General features: G+C 35.3%; 3 protein-coding genes across 4 annotated transcripts; all 3 read right to left on the reverse strand.

The window, feature by feature from the left end:
• Positions 1 to 46: 46 nt before the first annotated feature.
• Positions 47 to 4,801, reverse strand: LOC132285021 (putative WEB family protein At1g65010, chloroplastic). 2 transcript variants are annotated; one of them, XM_059787180.1, is made up of 3 exons: positions 4,736 to 4,801; positions 2,305 to 2,467; positions 47 to 2,192 (listed from the first exon to the last, which is right to left on the reverse strand). In XM_059787180.1, exon 3 carries the CDS (start codon positions 2,175 to 2,177, stop codon positions 324 to 326), a length of 1,854 nt encoding a protein of 617 aa, XP_059643163.1. In that variant the 5' UTR covers positions 2,178 to 2,192; positions 2,305 to 2,467; positions 4,736 to 4,801; the 3' UTR covers positions 47 to 323. The 2 variants fall into 2 exon arrangements, with proteins under 2 accessions (XP_059643163.1, XP_059643162.1); XM_059787179.1 differs by lacking the exon at positions 4,736 to 4,801 and adding an exon at positions 2,967 to 3,147.
• Positions 4,802 to 5,049: 248 nt separating this feature from the next.
• On the reverse strand, positions 5,050 to 8,171 carry LOC132285022 (pentatricopeptide repeat-containing protein At4g02750-like). The gene is made up of 2 exons (XM_059787181.1): positions 7,136 to 8,171; positions 5,050 to 6,025 (listed from the first exon to the last, which is right to left on the reverse strand). Exons 1-2 carry the CDS (start codon positions 7,959 to 7,961, stop codon positions 5,064 to 5,066), a joined length of 1,788 nt encoding a protein of 595 aa, XP_059643164.1. The 5' UTR covers positions 7,962 to 8,171; the 3' UTR covers positions 5,050 to 5,063.
• Positions 8,172 to 9,975: 1,804 nt separating this feature from the next.
• On the reverse strand, positions 9,976 to 12,039 carry LOC132283482 (histone H3.3). Its single transcript, XM_059785428.1, has 5 exons — positions 11,881 to 12,039; positions 10,993 to 11,064; positions 10,815 to 10,891; positions 10,564 to 10,654; positions 9,976 to 10,445 (listed from the first exon to the last, which is right to left on the reverse strand). Exons 2-5 carry the CDS (start codon positions 11,062 to 11,064, stop codon positions 10,275 to 10,277), a joined length of 411 nt encoding a protein of 136 aa, XP_059641411.1. The 5' UTR covers positions 11,881 to 12,039; the 3' UTR covers positions 9,976 to 10,274.
• Between the last annotated feature and the right edge of the window lie 1,644 nt (positions 12,040 to 13,683).

Here is a 13,683-nt window from a genome sequence, read left to right on the forward strand (position 1 = left end):
CCCTACGGGAGTAGGAAGATCAATTGTCGTGTCTTACGAAAAAAAAAATCAGAATCTAATAGCATCACAGAAGCAAAAACTCCACAGCAATCATAGGAAGCTTGCAGTAAATATTTTCCTCAGAAGAGAAGGCAACATAAACAAGATCCGCCAGTAATGCAATACTCTCAGAAGTAATTTCATTCATAAACTTTATCACATAAAATGACATGGACCATATTCAAATGTAATTTACAGACTCGTAATTATTGTTACACAAGGAACTACATAAGTAATTCTAGCATTAACTAAAAAACTATGTAAATCTAGGTAAATAAAAGGGCTTATTCAATGGATGGTTCCTTTTTATGGGAACTTTTCTTTTTTACAAGAAGATCTCCGAATCTTCGTAACATTGCTCTCATTTTTCTCTGTGACCCATGATTTTCTGCATCATCAGAATGAGTCTCATCTAGATGACCAAGATCTTCTGAATTTGTTGATTCTCCATCATCCATGAACGAAGACTTTCTTCGGTGATGGGACACTGGTTTTGGTGTTCGGGGCTCTGATTTTGGTGTATCTACGTTATTATCAAATATTGAGCCCTTAAGTGCCTCGGCCTTTTCAGGGTCCTCGTATACAATCTCCTTAAATACATCTTCATGTTCATTCAGAATTTTCAGCTCATGTAGATCAAAACTGAAAGCTGTTCTATGCCTGTTTTTGCCCTCTATACGCTCTTCAACCACTGAGAGTGGTGACTTAAATCTCCCTCCTCTATCCATATCCTCCGTCTTTAACTTTGTTGAAAGCAACCGCTTCAACTCCTTGATGCTTGCATGAGCTGCAGCATCATCGATCCTGAGGCGTTCGTTTTCTCGGGTAAAAAAATCCAAAGCCTCGTCCTTTTCAGTTATGCTATCCTTGAGATGGGAATTTTCAGACCTAGCAATGGCAGCGGCTTCTTTTGCAACATTAGCTTCATTGAGAGCCTGCTTAAGTATGTCCCTCAGTTTGTGATTTTCTTCCTTGGATGTCCTAGTCATGTTTTCAGCTGCTTTTAGGGATTCAACCAGTCTAATGTTCTCCTGTTGTGTAGAAGTCCTTTCCTCTTCAGCTTTTTTTATACAACTGACAAAGCACTTTTCTTTATCATTCCATGCCAAAGTTGATTCCTCAGCTTCTAATCTCAGTCTCTCCACAGTGTTCTCATACCGCTCTACTTCTATCTTTGCTTCCTCCAAAAGCTTTTGATACCTATCCTCAGTGTTCCTTACCAACACCTTCAATTGCTCTGCCTCCTCTTTTAAATGCTCTAGCTCCACTTGGGTTGAGCTGAGTTCCTCCTTCGCTTGATTGGCTTCTGTCGCGACTTCTTTCAGTGCTGACGCTAGATCGTCCATAGCCTTCTTGTTTCTCTCTTCTGCTTCAAGTGCCAACTTCAATTCATTCTTAAGCAAATCTGTCTCCTCAAGTGGACTATTGGCCTTCAGAGAAGCAACTTCCTCATCCTCCTCGGCACTTGCCAGATTCTCTTTTGGCAATAAGAGCTCGGATTTCAGACCTTCAAAATCTTCCTCCATGTGATATCCACTAAGATCTTTACTACTATGCCCAGAGGTAATTCCCAAATGATCCAACTTATCGCGAAGAGAAGCAATTTCAAGCTTGGATTCTTCAAGTTCAATCTTGGTTTGCTCAAGCTCTTTTGTTTGGGAGACCACTGTATCAAACATTTTGGACTCTGATTGCTTTCCTCTCTCTGCTTCACCCTCGAGTTCCCGAATCCTTTTCTCACTTTCTGACACTAAATCAGCCAAACGAGTATTGGAGGCTTTAACATTACTCAATTCCTCATTCAACCAATCTAAAGACTCTTCGTCTCTCTCTTCCTGATTGAGCTCAAACTGTTTTGCCTTTTCGAGTTCTAGTTTCAAAGACTCGACAATCTTTTCTTTGTCCTCCAATTCAAGTTTTGAATTAGACAATGATTGTTTCACAGTATTAAGCTCGGAAATTACCTCCTCCACCTTCCTAGACGACAATGCCTCACTTAGCCTCATATTAGCCTCCTGAGCCACAATCTTCATCTCTCGAAGCTCATCGTTTGCTCGATCTCTTTCTTCTTCCGCTGCAACCAGTTGCTCCTTCAATCGCTTCAGCTCATCCTCAAGCTCACCCATTTGCAGTTGCATCTTAACAATCCGATTCTACACCGAATTACACAAAACCCCATCAACATCATCATATATATTACACCAAAACCCAATCCTATTAATATATAAATCAAAAAACATATCTACAGAAAAATTAGTTTTATACCTCAGATAAATTGACAACGTTGAAGGGCTTTCGTTGGAGAGATTGAATCGCTTTGGTGTCAATCTGTGAGACCAAAGCGTCCCCTCTGCATAATTTTGTTGCAGAGATTGTCCTAGAAAGAGCAGAAACGTGGCTCTTTTGTCCAATTTCGATATAACCAGATCTATAAAACACGTAAATCACACAAATTCAATGCCAAATTTGTGGTATTAAGGTGTTTGATGGTTTATATATATATATATATATAAGCTACACATATATATAATCAAATCCAATGCCAAACACATAAATATTAGGGTGATTGATGGTCATACAATATATGTATATGCTATATAAACACATATATAATCAAATCCAATGCCAAACGGCCCAAACACATAACACTAGGGTCAACATGTGCTATATACACACACATATGATCAAATCCAATGCCAAACATATGATATTAGGGTGATTGATTGTTCTATAATATGTAAGCTATATATATGTGTGTGTGTATAAGCATGATACAGTAAAACCCATCAAAAGAAATGCATGAAATCCCTAAATAAAATGACCCAAGAAATCAAAAACCAAAAATAGTATACAATACAGATAATTTATATGTATATATATCTGAATCTAAATACAATACAATAAATATGAGTAAAAAGAGATAGTACCTTGATTTTGAACGCGACATGTTAGGATTCGGCTAAGTATATGTTCTATCTTTGGAAAATCAGAAGAATTGAGACAAAAATAGAACAAAGTGCAGAGGGTAAAATTTAGGACATTACAAGGAGAGAAACCTTGTTAATACTTACGAAGGTCCGAAGTTGGCGGACTAACCTCTTAACGAAGGCAAACTTGTCGTAACGACAAAAAGTAGATTTAGAGAGAGAAAGAGAGAAGTGTTTTGGACGGAATTGTTTGGGGGTGACTTTTGGAATTTGGAAGAAATATGTGTTAGTTGACCAAATCAACCTGTCATTTTGGATTATTGACGGAAAGGCCACGAGGTTTACTCTTTCTTTTCGCCGGCGCACACAGCTTAATTTATTTGAATTAGTGGACTGGGTCTATGAATGGGATTGAATCAACTTTTGTTTTTGTCAGTTGGGTTTACATCAAAACATTTTATCTCAATTAACTTGGATTTAACTCATTTAAGCATATTTAAGAGTACCGTTTAGAACAAACCAAGTCTAATTAAATTCCACAGATATTATTATTAATACAGTAATACTTAACGAACATTAATGAGAGCTCAGTCCAAACATAAATCCAAATCATCAATTCAAAGTCTAAATGGAATTAAAATTTAAAATAACTTGAAGCTTAAGCTTCAGCTTCAGCTTTGATTGTTTATTGGATTTCGACATCAATTTTATTTTAAAAATTAATTATTAGATTGTTTAAGACTATGTGATTTCGGTCAATTAAAATTAAAATTCTTTCTAGACAATTTATAATTGGCCAAAATTTATTGATTTTGGATCATCTAATAATTTTTTAATTGGGTTTAGACTGAAACTTAGGTTAAGAAAATTTTATTTTAGATTAAGTTTAGTTAACCCTCGTGATCAATGACTCGTTATAAGCCACGTAATAATGTTAGATCTAGCCTTGGGCTTACCAAATGTTTCATTCAATCAATTCTTTCGTGGCACTGCTCCCCATAACTAGACCCTTTTTTTTTTTTTTTTTTTTTTTGAACATTAATGAAATGAATCTTCAACAATATCTACACATTGCATGTAGAAACAGTCACATATCCAATAATCACACTGTTGAAAATTGAAGCTTTATATGTCATAAATGCAAGCATTCTTCCTGATCGATTAATTAATTGAACATGAATTATATACAAATTCACAAGTCAACCCAAGTATCATAATCATCTAACAAGATCCGAAAACAACTGTTAGGTGAGACTACCATTTCCTATATATATATATGCAAATGAAATTAGATTCAATTGACTACTTAATAAAGAATGCTTACACACAAGTAATGAAAAAATCTCCTTATGATATTATAATATAATCATGAGGTTACCCAGAAATTTCCTTCTTTTTTTATTTTTTATTTTTATTTTTTCGAAAGAGAAGGCTATTCTCACATAAAATTAGGCGGGAACTCTATAATTGGACTCTGCTTATTCCTGTCTGTGCAAAAAGAAAATAAGTTCACAACTTGAAGTTCAATTCATAGTCATGTCATTTTTGATTGCTTGTGTTCCCTGGTATCTGCCCTAAGCTGGCAACCCTAAGGAGAATATCAACTGACACCAACATTTACAAATCACCTTCCATGCATAATGACTAAATTCTCAAATTTCTACCCTAAATGCTGAAGAGAAACGGTTCATAATATTTGTAAAATCAGATTTCTTGAATTATTCACGAGAATAAAAGCATAGAATGACAACATTTGTTTCGCTACTAACCTTGTCAGACCTAATTTTTAGTTGCAAATCAAACTGTTGCTGAATAACCCCTAAAACAAACTCGTCACTGCACAATTTCATGGATGTCCAATCCTTTCGTGCATTGTTTGCTCTGTCTTCTGGCTCCATTATTGGATGATACATTGGATCATTACTTTTACCCCTCCATTGTTCACATCCCAAACCATGATTTCTATCAAGATTCTTCTCCTCGTATATCTGGAAATTGCTCCTCGACTTTTTTATCCTACATTAAAATTAAGTCCCGAGCATCTGAGGTCAAGTTTCTCTTCCTTGGGCAAATCACATACACGAATGAGGATGTATTTCAACTTAAACAGCTCCATTTCGAAACAATATCAGCAATTCTGTCCATGGACTTCATTTGTAAGTTGATCCGCTTGAGCTCTAATTGAATCTCTTCAATATCTGGATGAGATGTATCCCCTCCCAAAAAATAATGTACTTTATTCTCGATCTCCATCCAACTATATGCAGGTTGCTTCTTAACTCCTTGCTCTTTCATCAAGCTCCTCACCCTAGTAACTTCCTTCCACATCCCAGCTGCAGCATAAATATTAGACAGCATAATGTAAGCTCCAGAATTCTTGGGTTCCAATTCTACCATCTTCTTAGCGGCTAATTGTCCTAGCTCTACGTTTAAACAAACACGACAGCCTGCAAGAAGGGCACCCCAAACCCCCGAGTCACCTTCAAATGGCATTTCTTGGATCATTTTGTAGGCTTTCTCAACCTGACCTGCTCGACCTAAAATACCAACCAAGCAAGCATAGTGCTCACTCCTAGGGATGATGTTGTAGTTTTTGATCATTGAGTCAAACCAGTACATACTCTCATTCACCATTCCAGCATGACCACAAGCAGATAATAGACTAAGGAATGTTATCCCGTCAGGTTCAAAACCACTGCAGCCCATCTGTTTGAAGAAATAAATAGCTTTCTCATAGAGGCCATGCTGTGCAAAAGCAGCGATAATGGTGTTCCATGAAACAAGGTCTGGACTGTCAAGATGTCCAAAAGCCAATTCAGAGTCAAGGATGCCACCACATTTGCTGTACATGGTAATCAAAGCATTACATACAGATACATGCGAGTCAAACCCATTTTTGAGAACAAGTACATGAGTTTGTCTTCCTTCTTCTAGTGATGCAAGAGTAGAACAAGCAGTAAGAACTGAAACAAGGGTGGAGTGATCTGGTTGCATGCCACTCCTGAGCATTTGTATGTGTAACTTCAATGCCTCCTCACCGCTCCCATTTTGTGCATAACCTGTAAAATATGAAAGGCTTTATTCTAATTAAGAAGGTGCAAGCATGCAGGGAGAAATCACTAAGGTGGATATGAGCATCATCAGTCACTAGCCTTGATTTCCAAGGGTTGGAGAAGCTACCATTTGGGTTTCTTCCACTTATCTCTTTATTTCTTTTATAGAAAATAAATCACCAATGTGGATTTGGAAATATATTAAACAAAAAAAAAAAAAAAAAAAAAAAATTGTTAGCCACTCTTATGAAACAAAAGTAGCACCTAGAAATTATATATATTTTCCACAACTAGGCAAGAAGGCAATCGGGTAATACCTAACAAGGTGGTGGCCTAGCCTTCCAGATACACCTAAACAATGGGCACCCTCCTGGTGAGGGGGTAGCCAGGCAAACATAAAACAAGATTCTTGGCAAATCCTATAAAATACTTCAATTCACGCATGTTCAAGACAAAATATTCTACATGTGAATGCACGTACTCAGAATTTTCATCTTTTTGCCTGTCTAAGTCGACCTAAGGGTAATCTTTCTGTCGAGCAACATATGGAATGGATCCTAGACTAACTGTCAAGTTCGATTGTCAGCAATTGCCATGTAGCCTTGACAAATTTGGTCAGATCCCAAGGATCTCATAATGGATGTGTAACAAAAAAATCACATGTACTAACAGGCCTGTGGCCCAGCAGTATCCGGCCCCTACTTTCCAAAGGAAGGTCAGGAGTTTAAATCTCAGTGGAGGCATGTGTGTGTGAGTACCAACTAAGAGTGGAGGCATGTGTGTGTGAGTACCAACTAAGAAAATATATATATATATGTATATATATCACATGTAAAAGCTACAAAAAGTAATTATGTATACCTTTCAAAGTGTTTTTTTCTGCATCAGAGTCTGACCAATGTATATTCTTATATTTATAAAACTAACTTAAATTGGAAAATAGAAGGCATATCATAAACAGGTGGAAAACAATATGTTCAGAGCATATGATTGAGGTACTCATTCAAAAGTGTTCTTTACCTACTTTAACTGTCATCATGAGTGATACCACCAAGTTTGTTACAGGTACTCTATCTTGAGCACTTTAAATGTCATCTCCACACATACTTTGCATACCTGTTATCATCGCATTAAACGACACTCGGTCCCTGCAATGAATTTCTTCAAACAGAATCCTCGCATTTTCCATCTTCCCCTCCTTACTATAACCCGTGATCATAGCTGTCATTGCAACAACATTCTTATCGGGCATCTGATCGAACAATTCCCTCGCCTCGCCATATCTCCCATTCTCCACATACCCACTAATCATCACGGTCCAAGAAACGGCATTTTTACACGGCATACAATCAAATAAAGCTCTCGCACGCTCAATCTTCCCTTTCTGCGCATACCCATCAATCATAGCGGTATATGAAATCACATTCTTCCATGGCATCACTTCAAAGAGCCTACTCGCTTCCTTAATATTACCACACCTAACAAAACCCGAAATCATAGCATTCCATGATGCAGTATTTCTCTCAGGCATCATCCCAAAAAATTCAAAAGCCTCATCTATTCTATCATTCTCAACACAACCCGCGATCATGGAATTCCAAGAAACAACATTTCTCATGGGCATCAATTCGAACAACCTCTTCGCTTCCTCGAAATACCCATTTTGCCAGTACCCAGTTATGATCGCATTCCACGAAACCACATCTCTATTCGGTATTGTATCGAACAGTTGGCGGGCAGCTTCAATCTTGCCAGCGCGAGAGAGTGATCCAATCTTGACATTACAACGATAAACATCTTCAGCAGAATGGAACCTCACGGATTGAAGGAAAAAGTGGCGGGTAAAGCAACGGTCAAGTGAATGGCCAACGAGACTTTGAATTTTAGGTACAAGAGAGATACAGTTGCGAGAGAGTTGCCGTGTAAAGCAGAGGACACGCATCAGGGCTTAGCAGACTGGTAGAAATTTGGACGGACCAACGGCTCACTAACAAATACTATATAACTCAATGTTAGGTAAAGGTGTTTGTATATAACTATATATATAATTATATATTAATGAGAATGTAAATTCGATTTACTTTATGAGATTAACTCACATGCAATTTTGCAAATAAAATTTTATCTTTTTTCTAATATACTTGCTGATGAAATTAGGGGTGGCAATAATGAAATATAGACAAAATTGATGAAAACAGATTGCAGCAAATTGGACCTGGATGGGCCAAGTTTATTTAACTTGAACTTCAATATTCAAACCTATAGCCTTGGACAAAAACCCAGCCCATACTTCAATATTCAACTACACTCGATTTGTAAAAAATACTATCCTTACTCCTTAAGATAATTATTTGTTGTTCGAACACCGAACAGCCTGAAAGTCCCATTATTTAGTATTTTATTTTTTTCCCGGAAGATAAAACTCAAACAATAAACTGCAAGTCCCATTATTGTGTAGTGAGCAAACCCACACCTGGCCACGGATTGGATCGGAGAGGAACGGATTGGATTTGTAAAATGACGGATTAGATTTGATTGATTTTTTAAAAAAATTGTCCAATATTATTTATTTTTTAATATAAAATTTTAATTTATCAACATTAATTCATATATTTAAATGGTCATTAACTAATCAACATTAATTCCAATATATATTAACTAAAAATTTATGAATTTATCAACATTAATTCATATATTTTTAGATCCCATTAGATGATAAGTAATACCTTTTTTTAATATGTATATATAAATCTTGTGGAGTGGGTCGAATTGTCGATCCGTGAGCTACGGGTTCATTTTTTTTGAATTCATCACCAATTCGTGGGTACAGTAGGGGTGGCAATTCGTATTCGCGAGTCATAATTGTGTCGTGTCAACGTAAAGGTATTTTACGAAATTCCTCAACCCGAATATGACCCGTTTAACATTCGTGTCAAGAACTCTCGACACTAACCCATTTGATAACTTGTTTACTAAAACAAAAAAGTTATATTATTTAAATTATTAATAATACTCAATCAAATAATAAATAATATCAAAAAATAACTTTCAATCCAACCAAATTACTAAATTGCCTCTAACTTACAAAACATACAAAACAATAATTTTAAAATACTAGTTTAGATAGTTATTTTAGAACTTACATATAAATTTATTTAAGACAGTATAGTTAAATGGTATGAACAGATTATGCCTGTTTACAATCCAAGCTAACTAAAATGTGAATAATTCGCCAATCATTTACTCATCCCAACTAGTCTCTTACTCGATTATTCAAAGTTTTGCCGCCTTTATCATTACTTTTTTCAATGCTGAGTCACCTTCCTTTACCGAGTCAACTTCACCTCCGTGAAATTTTCAGTTTTTTCTCTGTTATAGAGTCTCCGCAGTAGCATGATGTTATAAAGATTTTCAATTCACTTAAACTTGTTTTCACACGTTTGTTTCTACAGCAGAGGAGGATGACTCCTTAGAGAGAGAAGAGTCGGATTAAATCAGTTTCACATATCACGTTGTTCGAAAACCCCCTTGTTGCTGTCGTAGTATAAGATCGTTCTAGTGTATTGTAGAATAAACCAAAGGCTTTCTAGTGCATAATTAAACCAGAGATGTTGCCGTGGTGATCCTCAAGAGACTTATAAAAAATGTGAATTTTATTGCCAACCCAACAACAGAATGTGAATTGTATTGCTAACCCGACAACAAAAGTTGGAACCTTTTAGGAACCAAACCTGCAATTTGCTGCCGGAGAAATTTTTTTTTACTGAACAGTGATTTTCAACTTAACACTGCTTATCAACTAACATGCTTGATTATTCTCATTTGTTAACCACAAATCACTCTTTACCAGACCAATATTTTTTACAGAAAAGGGAACAATCATTTCACATCAGCCAAACAGTCTAGAGAATCCAACAAAAAAACATGTCAAAAGAAGGGCCGGGAGGACGAAATAATTAGAACAAATTACCTACTTCATATGACAATATAAAAGATTGTTTGTCACACCATTGGTGTACAACAAAGACAGCTTTAACAACAAAATACCATTCCCAACAGATAAACAAACGTTTGCCCAATCACTGCACACCACCAACCCAGGCATCCAAGGGATACCACCACATACTACTGCTACCCAAGCACTAAAACTTCAAAACTAAATTATATCCTACATTAATTGAGGATGGAAAGAACAAGAGACCCAAAAGTTCAGACCACCATCAACCACAAAACATCCCATCAACCATCCTTCCACTTAAGCACGCTCACCCCTGATCCTCCTAGCCAACTGGATGTCCTTGGGCATGATAGTCACACGCTTGGCATGGATGGCGCAGAGGTTAGTATCTTCAAACAAACCCACAAGGTATGCCTCAGCCGCCTCCTGCAGTGCCAGCACTGCATGGCTCTGGAAACGCAGGTCGGTCTGCAACCAAATAAATACCATATCAGTATGTGTATCCCGACCCACAACATCAACCATGGTTTCAATTACTATTTCAAATAAAATGAAGATAGAAGAATCAACAAGAACTTCAATTTACCTTGAAGTCCTGAGCAATTTCACGGACAAGCCTCTGGAATGGCAGTTTCCTGATGAGCAGCTCTGTACTCTTCTGGTACTTGCGGATTTCACTGCATATCATCAAATATTATCATTAACTACTAAAAGGAAAGAGAGAAGAGAGTGGCCTCTCTCTACTATCATTATCGAACAAACAAGTCTAATGCAACTATTGTTATAATCATCCAACAAATGAAACTAATGTTAGTGTGCTTTCGAATACAAACTCACCGAAGGGCAACAGTTCCAGGGCGGTATCTGTGTGGCTTCTTAACTCCTCCAGTGGTTGGGGCAGACTTACGAGCAGCCTGAGACAAATCATTATATCAATGACATAACCCAAAAACTAATTCAAACACACTGATATTTATTCAGCTATGTGAAGGTGTGCTCAAGATACAAGACATACCTTGGTAGCAAGTTGCTTCCTAGGAGCCTTTCCTCCAGTTGACTTGCGAGCAGTTTGCTTAGTACGTGCCATCTAAAAGTACAAACATAAGTTCATAAATTTCTAAAATCCAAGTAATGTATAAACAGGACATGCCCACTAAATAGAGCCGACTTCCTAGATCAACTCAAACACAACCATAACAATTGGGTGCACAGATAATCATATTCGAAGATTGTGGTAGAATCGGGCCAGTGAAGCCAGCTCTACTTTGTTATTCATGATAGCTTCTTTCTCCTAAAGTCTATCACTGTTATAGTTCTTATTATTCCTTCAAACAATACTTTAACTTGATAATTATTAACCAAATATAGAATGATATGGAACGGGTATTAAACGATCAAAAATTCAATAACAACCAAATACACATATATATACAAACATATGTAATCATCTTAAACAATAATTGAACATCCCCTGATAGCCCGTTAAATCATCAACTAATAACTCACACAAATAACTCTAATTAACAAAAGAGCTACATCGACAAATCGATCAAACAGTTTCAAAATTAATCTCAACTACTATCGATAGTATAAGAACCCTAATTCTAAAAATAAAAACAAAAAAAACGTTTCTAGTGCACAACAGAAAAACGAAGAAGAAAACCTCAAAAATACGCAAACAAGGCCAAAAATTTCAACAAAATACGAGATCGGAAGGCAAGAGAACATAAAATTAAAATCGGAACACCGAAACCCTAACCCTAGATTTTCATATGGGGCACAAGAGCGGCAAAACCATAACAGAAATTAAGCCGAACCAACAAAGTAAAATCGATCAATACAAAGATATAATAAATCAAAGACTTGATAATTATTAGATATTAAAATAAAAAGACGAACTAACCTCTCAGATTATGAACAGCTATCTTCGCCTTCTCTCTCTCTAGACAATCAGAAAGTTTGGGGCGTTTAGTGGTATATCGGTATATATAGCAAGCAGGTGTTGGCGAAAAGAGTGAATCTAACGGTTAGAATTCATTATCCGTGACCTCTTCTGGCATTGTATCGCACGGTTGACAATGGCGGAGGTTGTGTTTTCTCGAAGGAAGTGGACGACTCAGATGTGAAGATGAGTGTTCCACTCGGATCGCCATCATATAATACTCGTTTCCTATTGGTCCGAAATGTTTGAATGTTTTTTCATGTTAGTCGTGGTTGAGTAGGGTTCGGATCTATAAAGTAGTAATTTATTTATCTAAAAAGCCCTTTACTTTGTAAAAAATTTCAGAACCAAACGGAATGGCTAGTTTGGCAAGAAAATAAATGACATTATTGTGATTCATAACATGATCTCAAAAAATCAAACTTTTTTTTTATTTTGTATTCTATGAAAATTTTATGAGAAGTTAGGTGATTTTTGAAATTATTTTCTGTGAAAATTTTCTTTTATATTAATCTTGTTATCCAAACCCCTTACAAAAATCATTTGCTTTATTTTTTTTTTTTTGCTATTTTCATCTAATCAAGGAAGCCTAAAATGTTTGAGTTTTTCATTTACTTTCTTACTATTTCCAACTTACTAAATATAGCCTAAAATAATGACTTATGCATAATTATTTAAGAGAATGGAATAATGATTATATTCCTCTCTCTCTTTAGGATTAGGATCATCTAAGTTAAAATCTCTCACATTATCTTAAATTGAATTATTATGTTTTAACATGTGTCTTTTCACCTAAATTTAAGATTGACAATGTTCCATATAATTTAGTGATAAAAATGTCTTAAAACGATAAGGTTTTGAACCCAAAAAAAAACAACTTTAAGTTTCTAATAACCCACCTCTTCTATTAATATTCTTGGTTTGATTTTTTTTCCGTTTCATCTCATGTAACTAAATTATCAGATTTTCAGATCTCTTCAACTTTCATTGTCTTCCCTCTATTTCCTCCCACTGGTCATAAAGCTAGATTGTTCTATTTTTTTTTGTTTTATTTATTTATTATTTAAATTAATAAAATAATTTTGTTCTTTTAAATACATGATTGGTTAAATAATTTTTATTTTTATTTTATATTTTTAATTTTTTAATATGATATATTATGAGTCATAGATCTGTAATAAAGGTCACATGTTAAAGTTTATAAGGTTCAACTTAGAAGTTCCTAATCTCTTTCTTTGAACATCGTACTAAATTATCTATTTAAGTTTTTGCATTTCTTTTATTTTTTCAAATATTTATAACTCAAAGAAAATTAATTAAATTTGTTATTTGATTTGTGATGTAATGTTTCGAAATTGGTTTTTGGTCTAACTTGCTTTTTGACCTGACAACTCTTTTGTACTCTCTTGTATCCCGTGTAAGACACAAATACTGATATACCCATCCAGCCTCTTCGGGTCCCACATGCTACTTTATGTTTACAACTTGTCTTTTTTGTTTTTTTTCTTAACTTTACAACGGCTCTTTCAATACTAAAAAACAAATTATAGTGTTCGGGAAAAAAAGAAAGAAATTGCATCCCATAGGCTACAAAATGCTACGTTTCCTATATAAAAAAATATGTATGATTTTAATTTTTTTTATCTTTTGAATTTTGTTTAAAAAAACTTGTCAACAAATATATGAGAAACAAAAAATTTAAAAATAATATTTTATTCATCACAAAAATAATATTTTGTAGTATTCAAATATATATATAAAAAA

Source organism: Cornus florida, unplaced genomic scaffold (assembly GCF_030987335.1).
Source record: "Cornus florida cultivar Cherokee Brave unplaced genomic scaffold, ASM3098733v1 CherokeeBrave_3.0.0_Hap2_Chr11, whole genome shotgun sequence".
NCBI classification, from domain to species: domain Eukaryota; kingdom Viridiplantae; phylum Streptophyta; class Magnoliopsida; order Cornales; family Cornaceae; genus Cornus; species Cornus florida.

Bases quoted from the DNA above. Each gene is read 5' to 3' on its own strand.
- LOC132285021 (XM_059787179.1), bottom strand. From the start codon at position 2,986: ATGTCGCGTTCAAAATCAAG. The intron at 2,468-2,966 runs GTACTATCTCTT...CGTGTTTTATAG, and splicing joins ATGTCGCGTTCAAAATCAAG to ATCTGGTTATATCGAAATTG. The intron at 2,193-2,304 runs GTATAAAACTAA...AATTCGGTGTAG, and splicing joins ACGTTGTCAATTTATCTGAG to AATCGGATTGTTAAGATGCA.
- LOC132285022 (XM_059787181.1), bottom strand. From the start codon at position 7,961: ATGCGTGTCCTCTGCTTTACACGGCAACTCTCTCGCAACTGTATCTCT. The intron at 6,026-7,135 runs GTATGCAAAGTA...CATATTTTACAG, and splicing joins GTTTAATGCGATGATAACAG to GTTATGCACAAAATGGGAGC.
- LOC132283482 (XM_059785428.1), bottom strand. From the start codon at position 11,064: ATGGCACGTACTAAGCAAACTGCTCGCAAGTCAACTGGAGGAAAGGCT. The intron at 10,655-10,814 runs GTGAGTTTGTAT...GATGATATGCAG, and splicing joins CCTGGAACTGTTGCCCTTCG to TGAAATCCGCAAGTACCAGA. The intron at 10,446-10,563 runs GTAAATTGAAGT...ATTTGGTTGCAG, and splicing joins AAATTGCTCAGGACTTCAAG to ACCGACCTGCGTTTCCAGAG.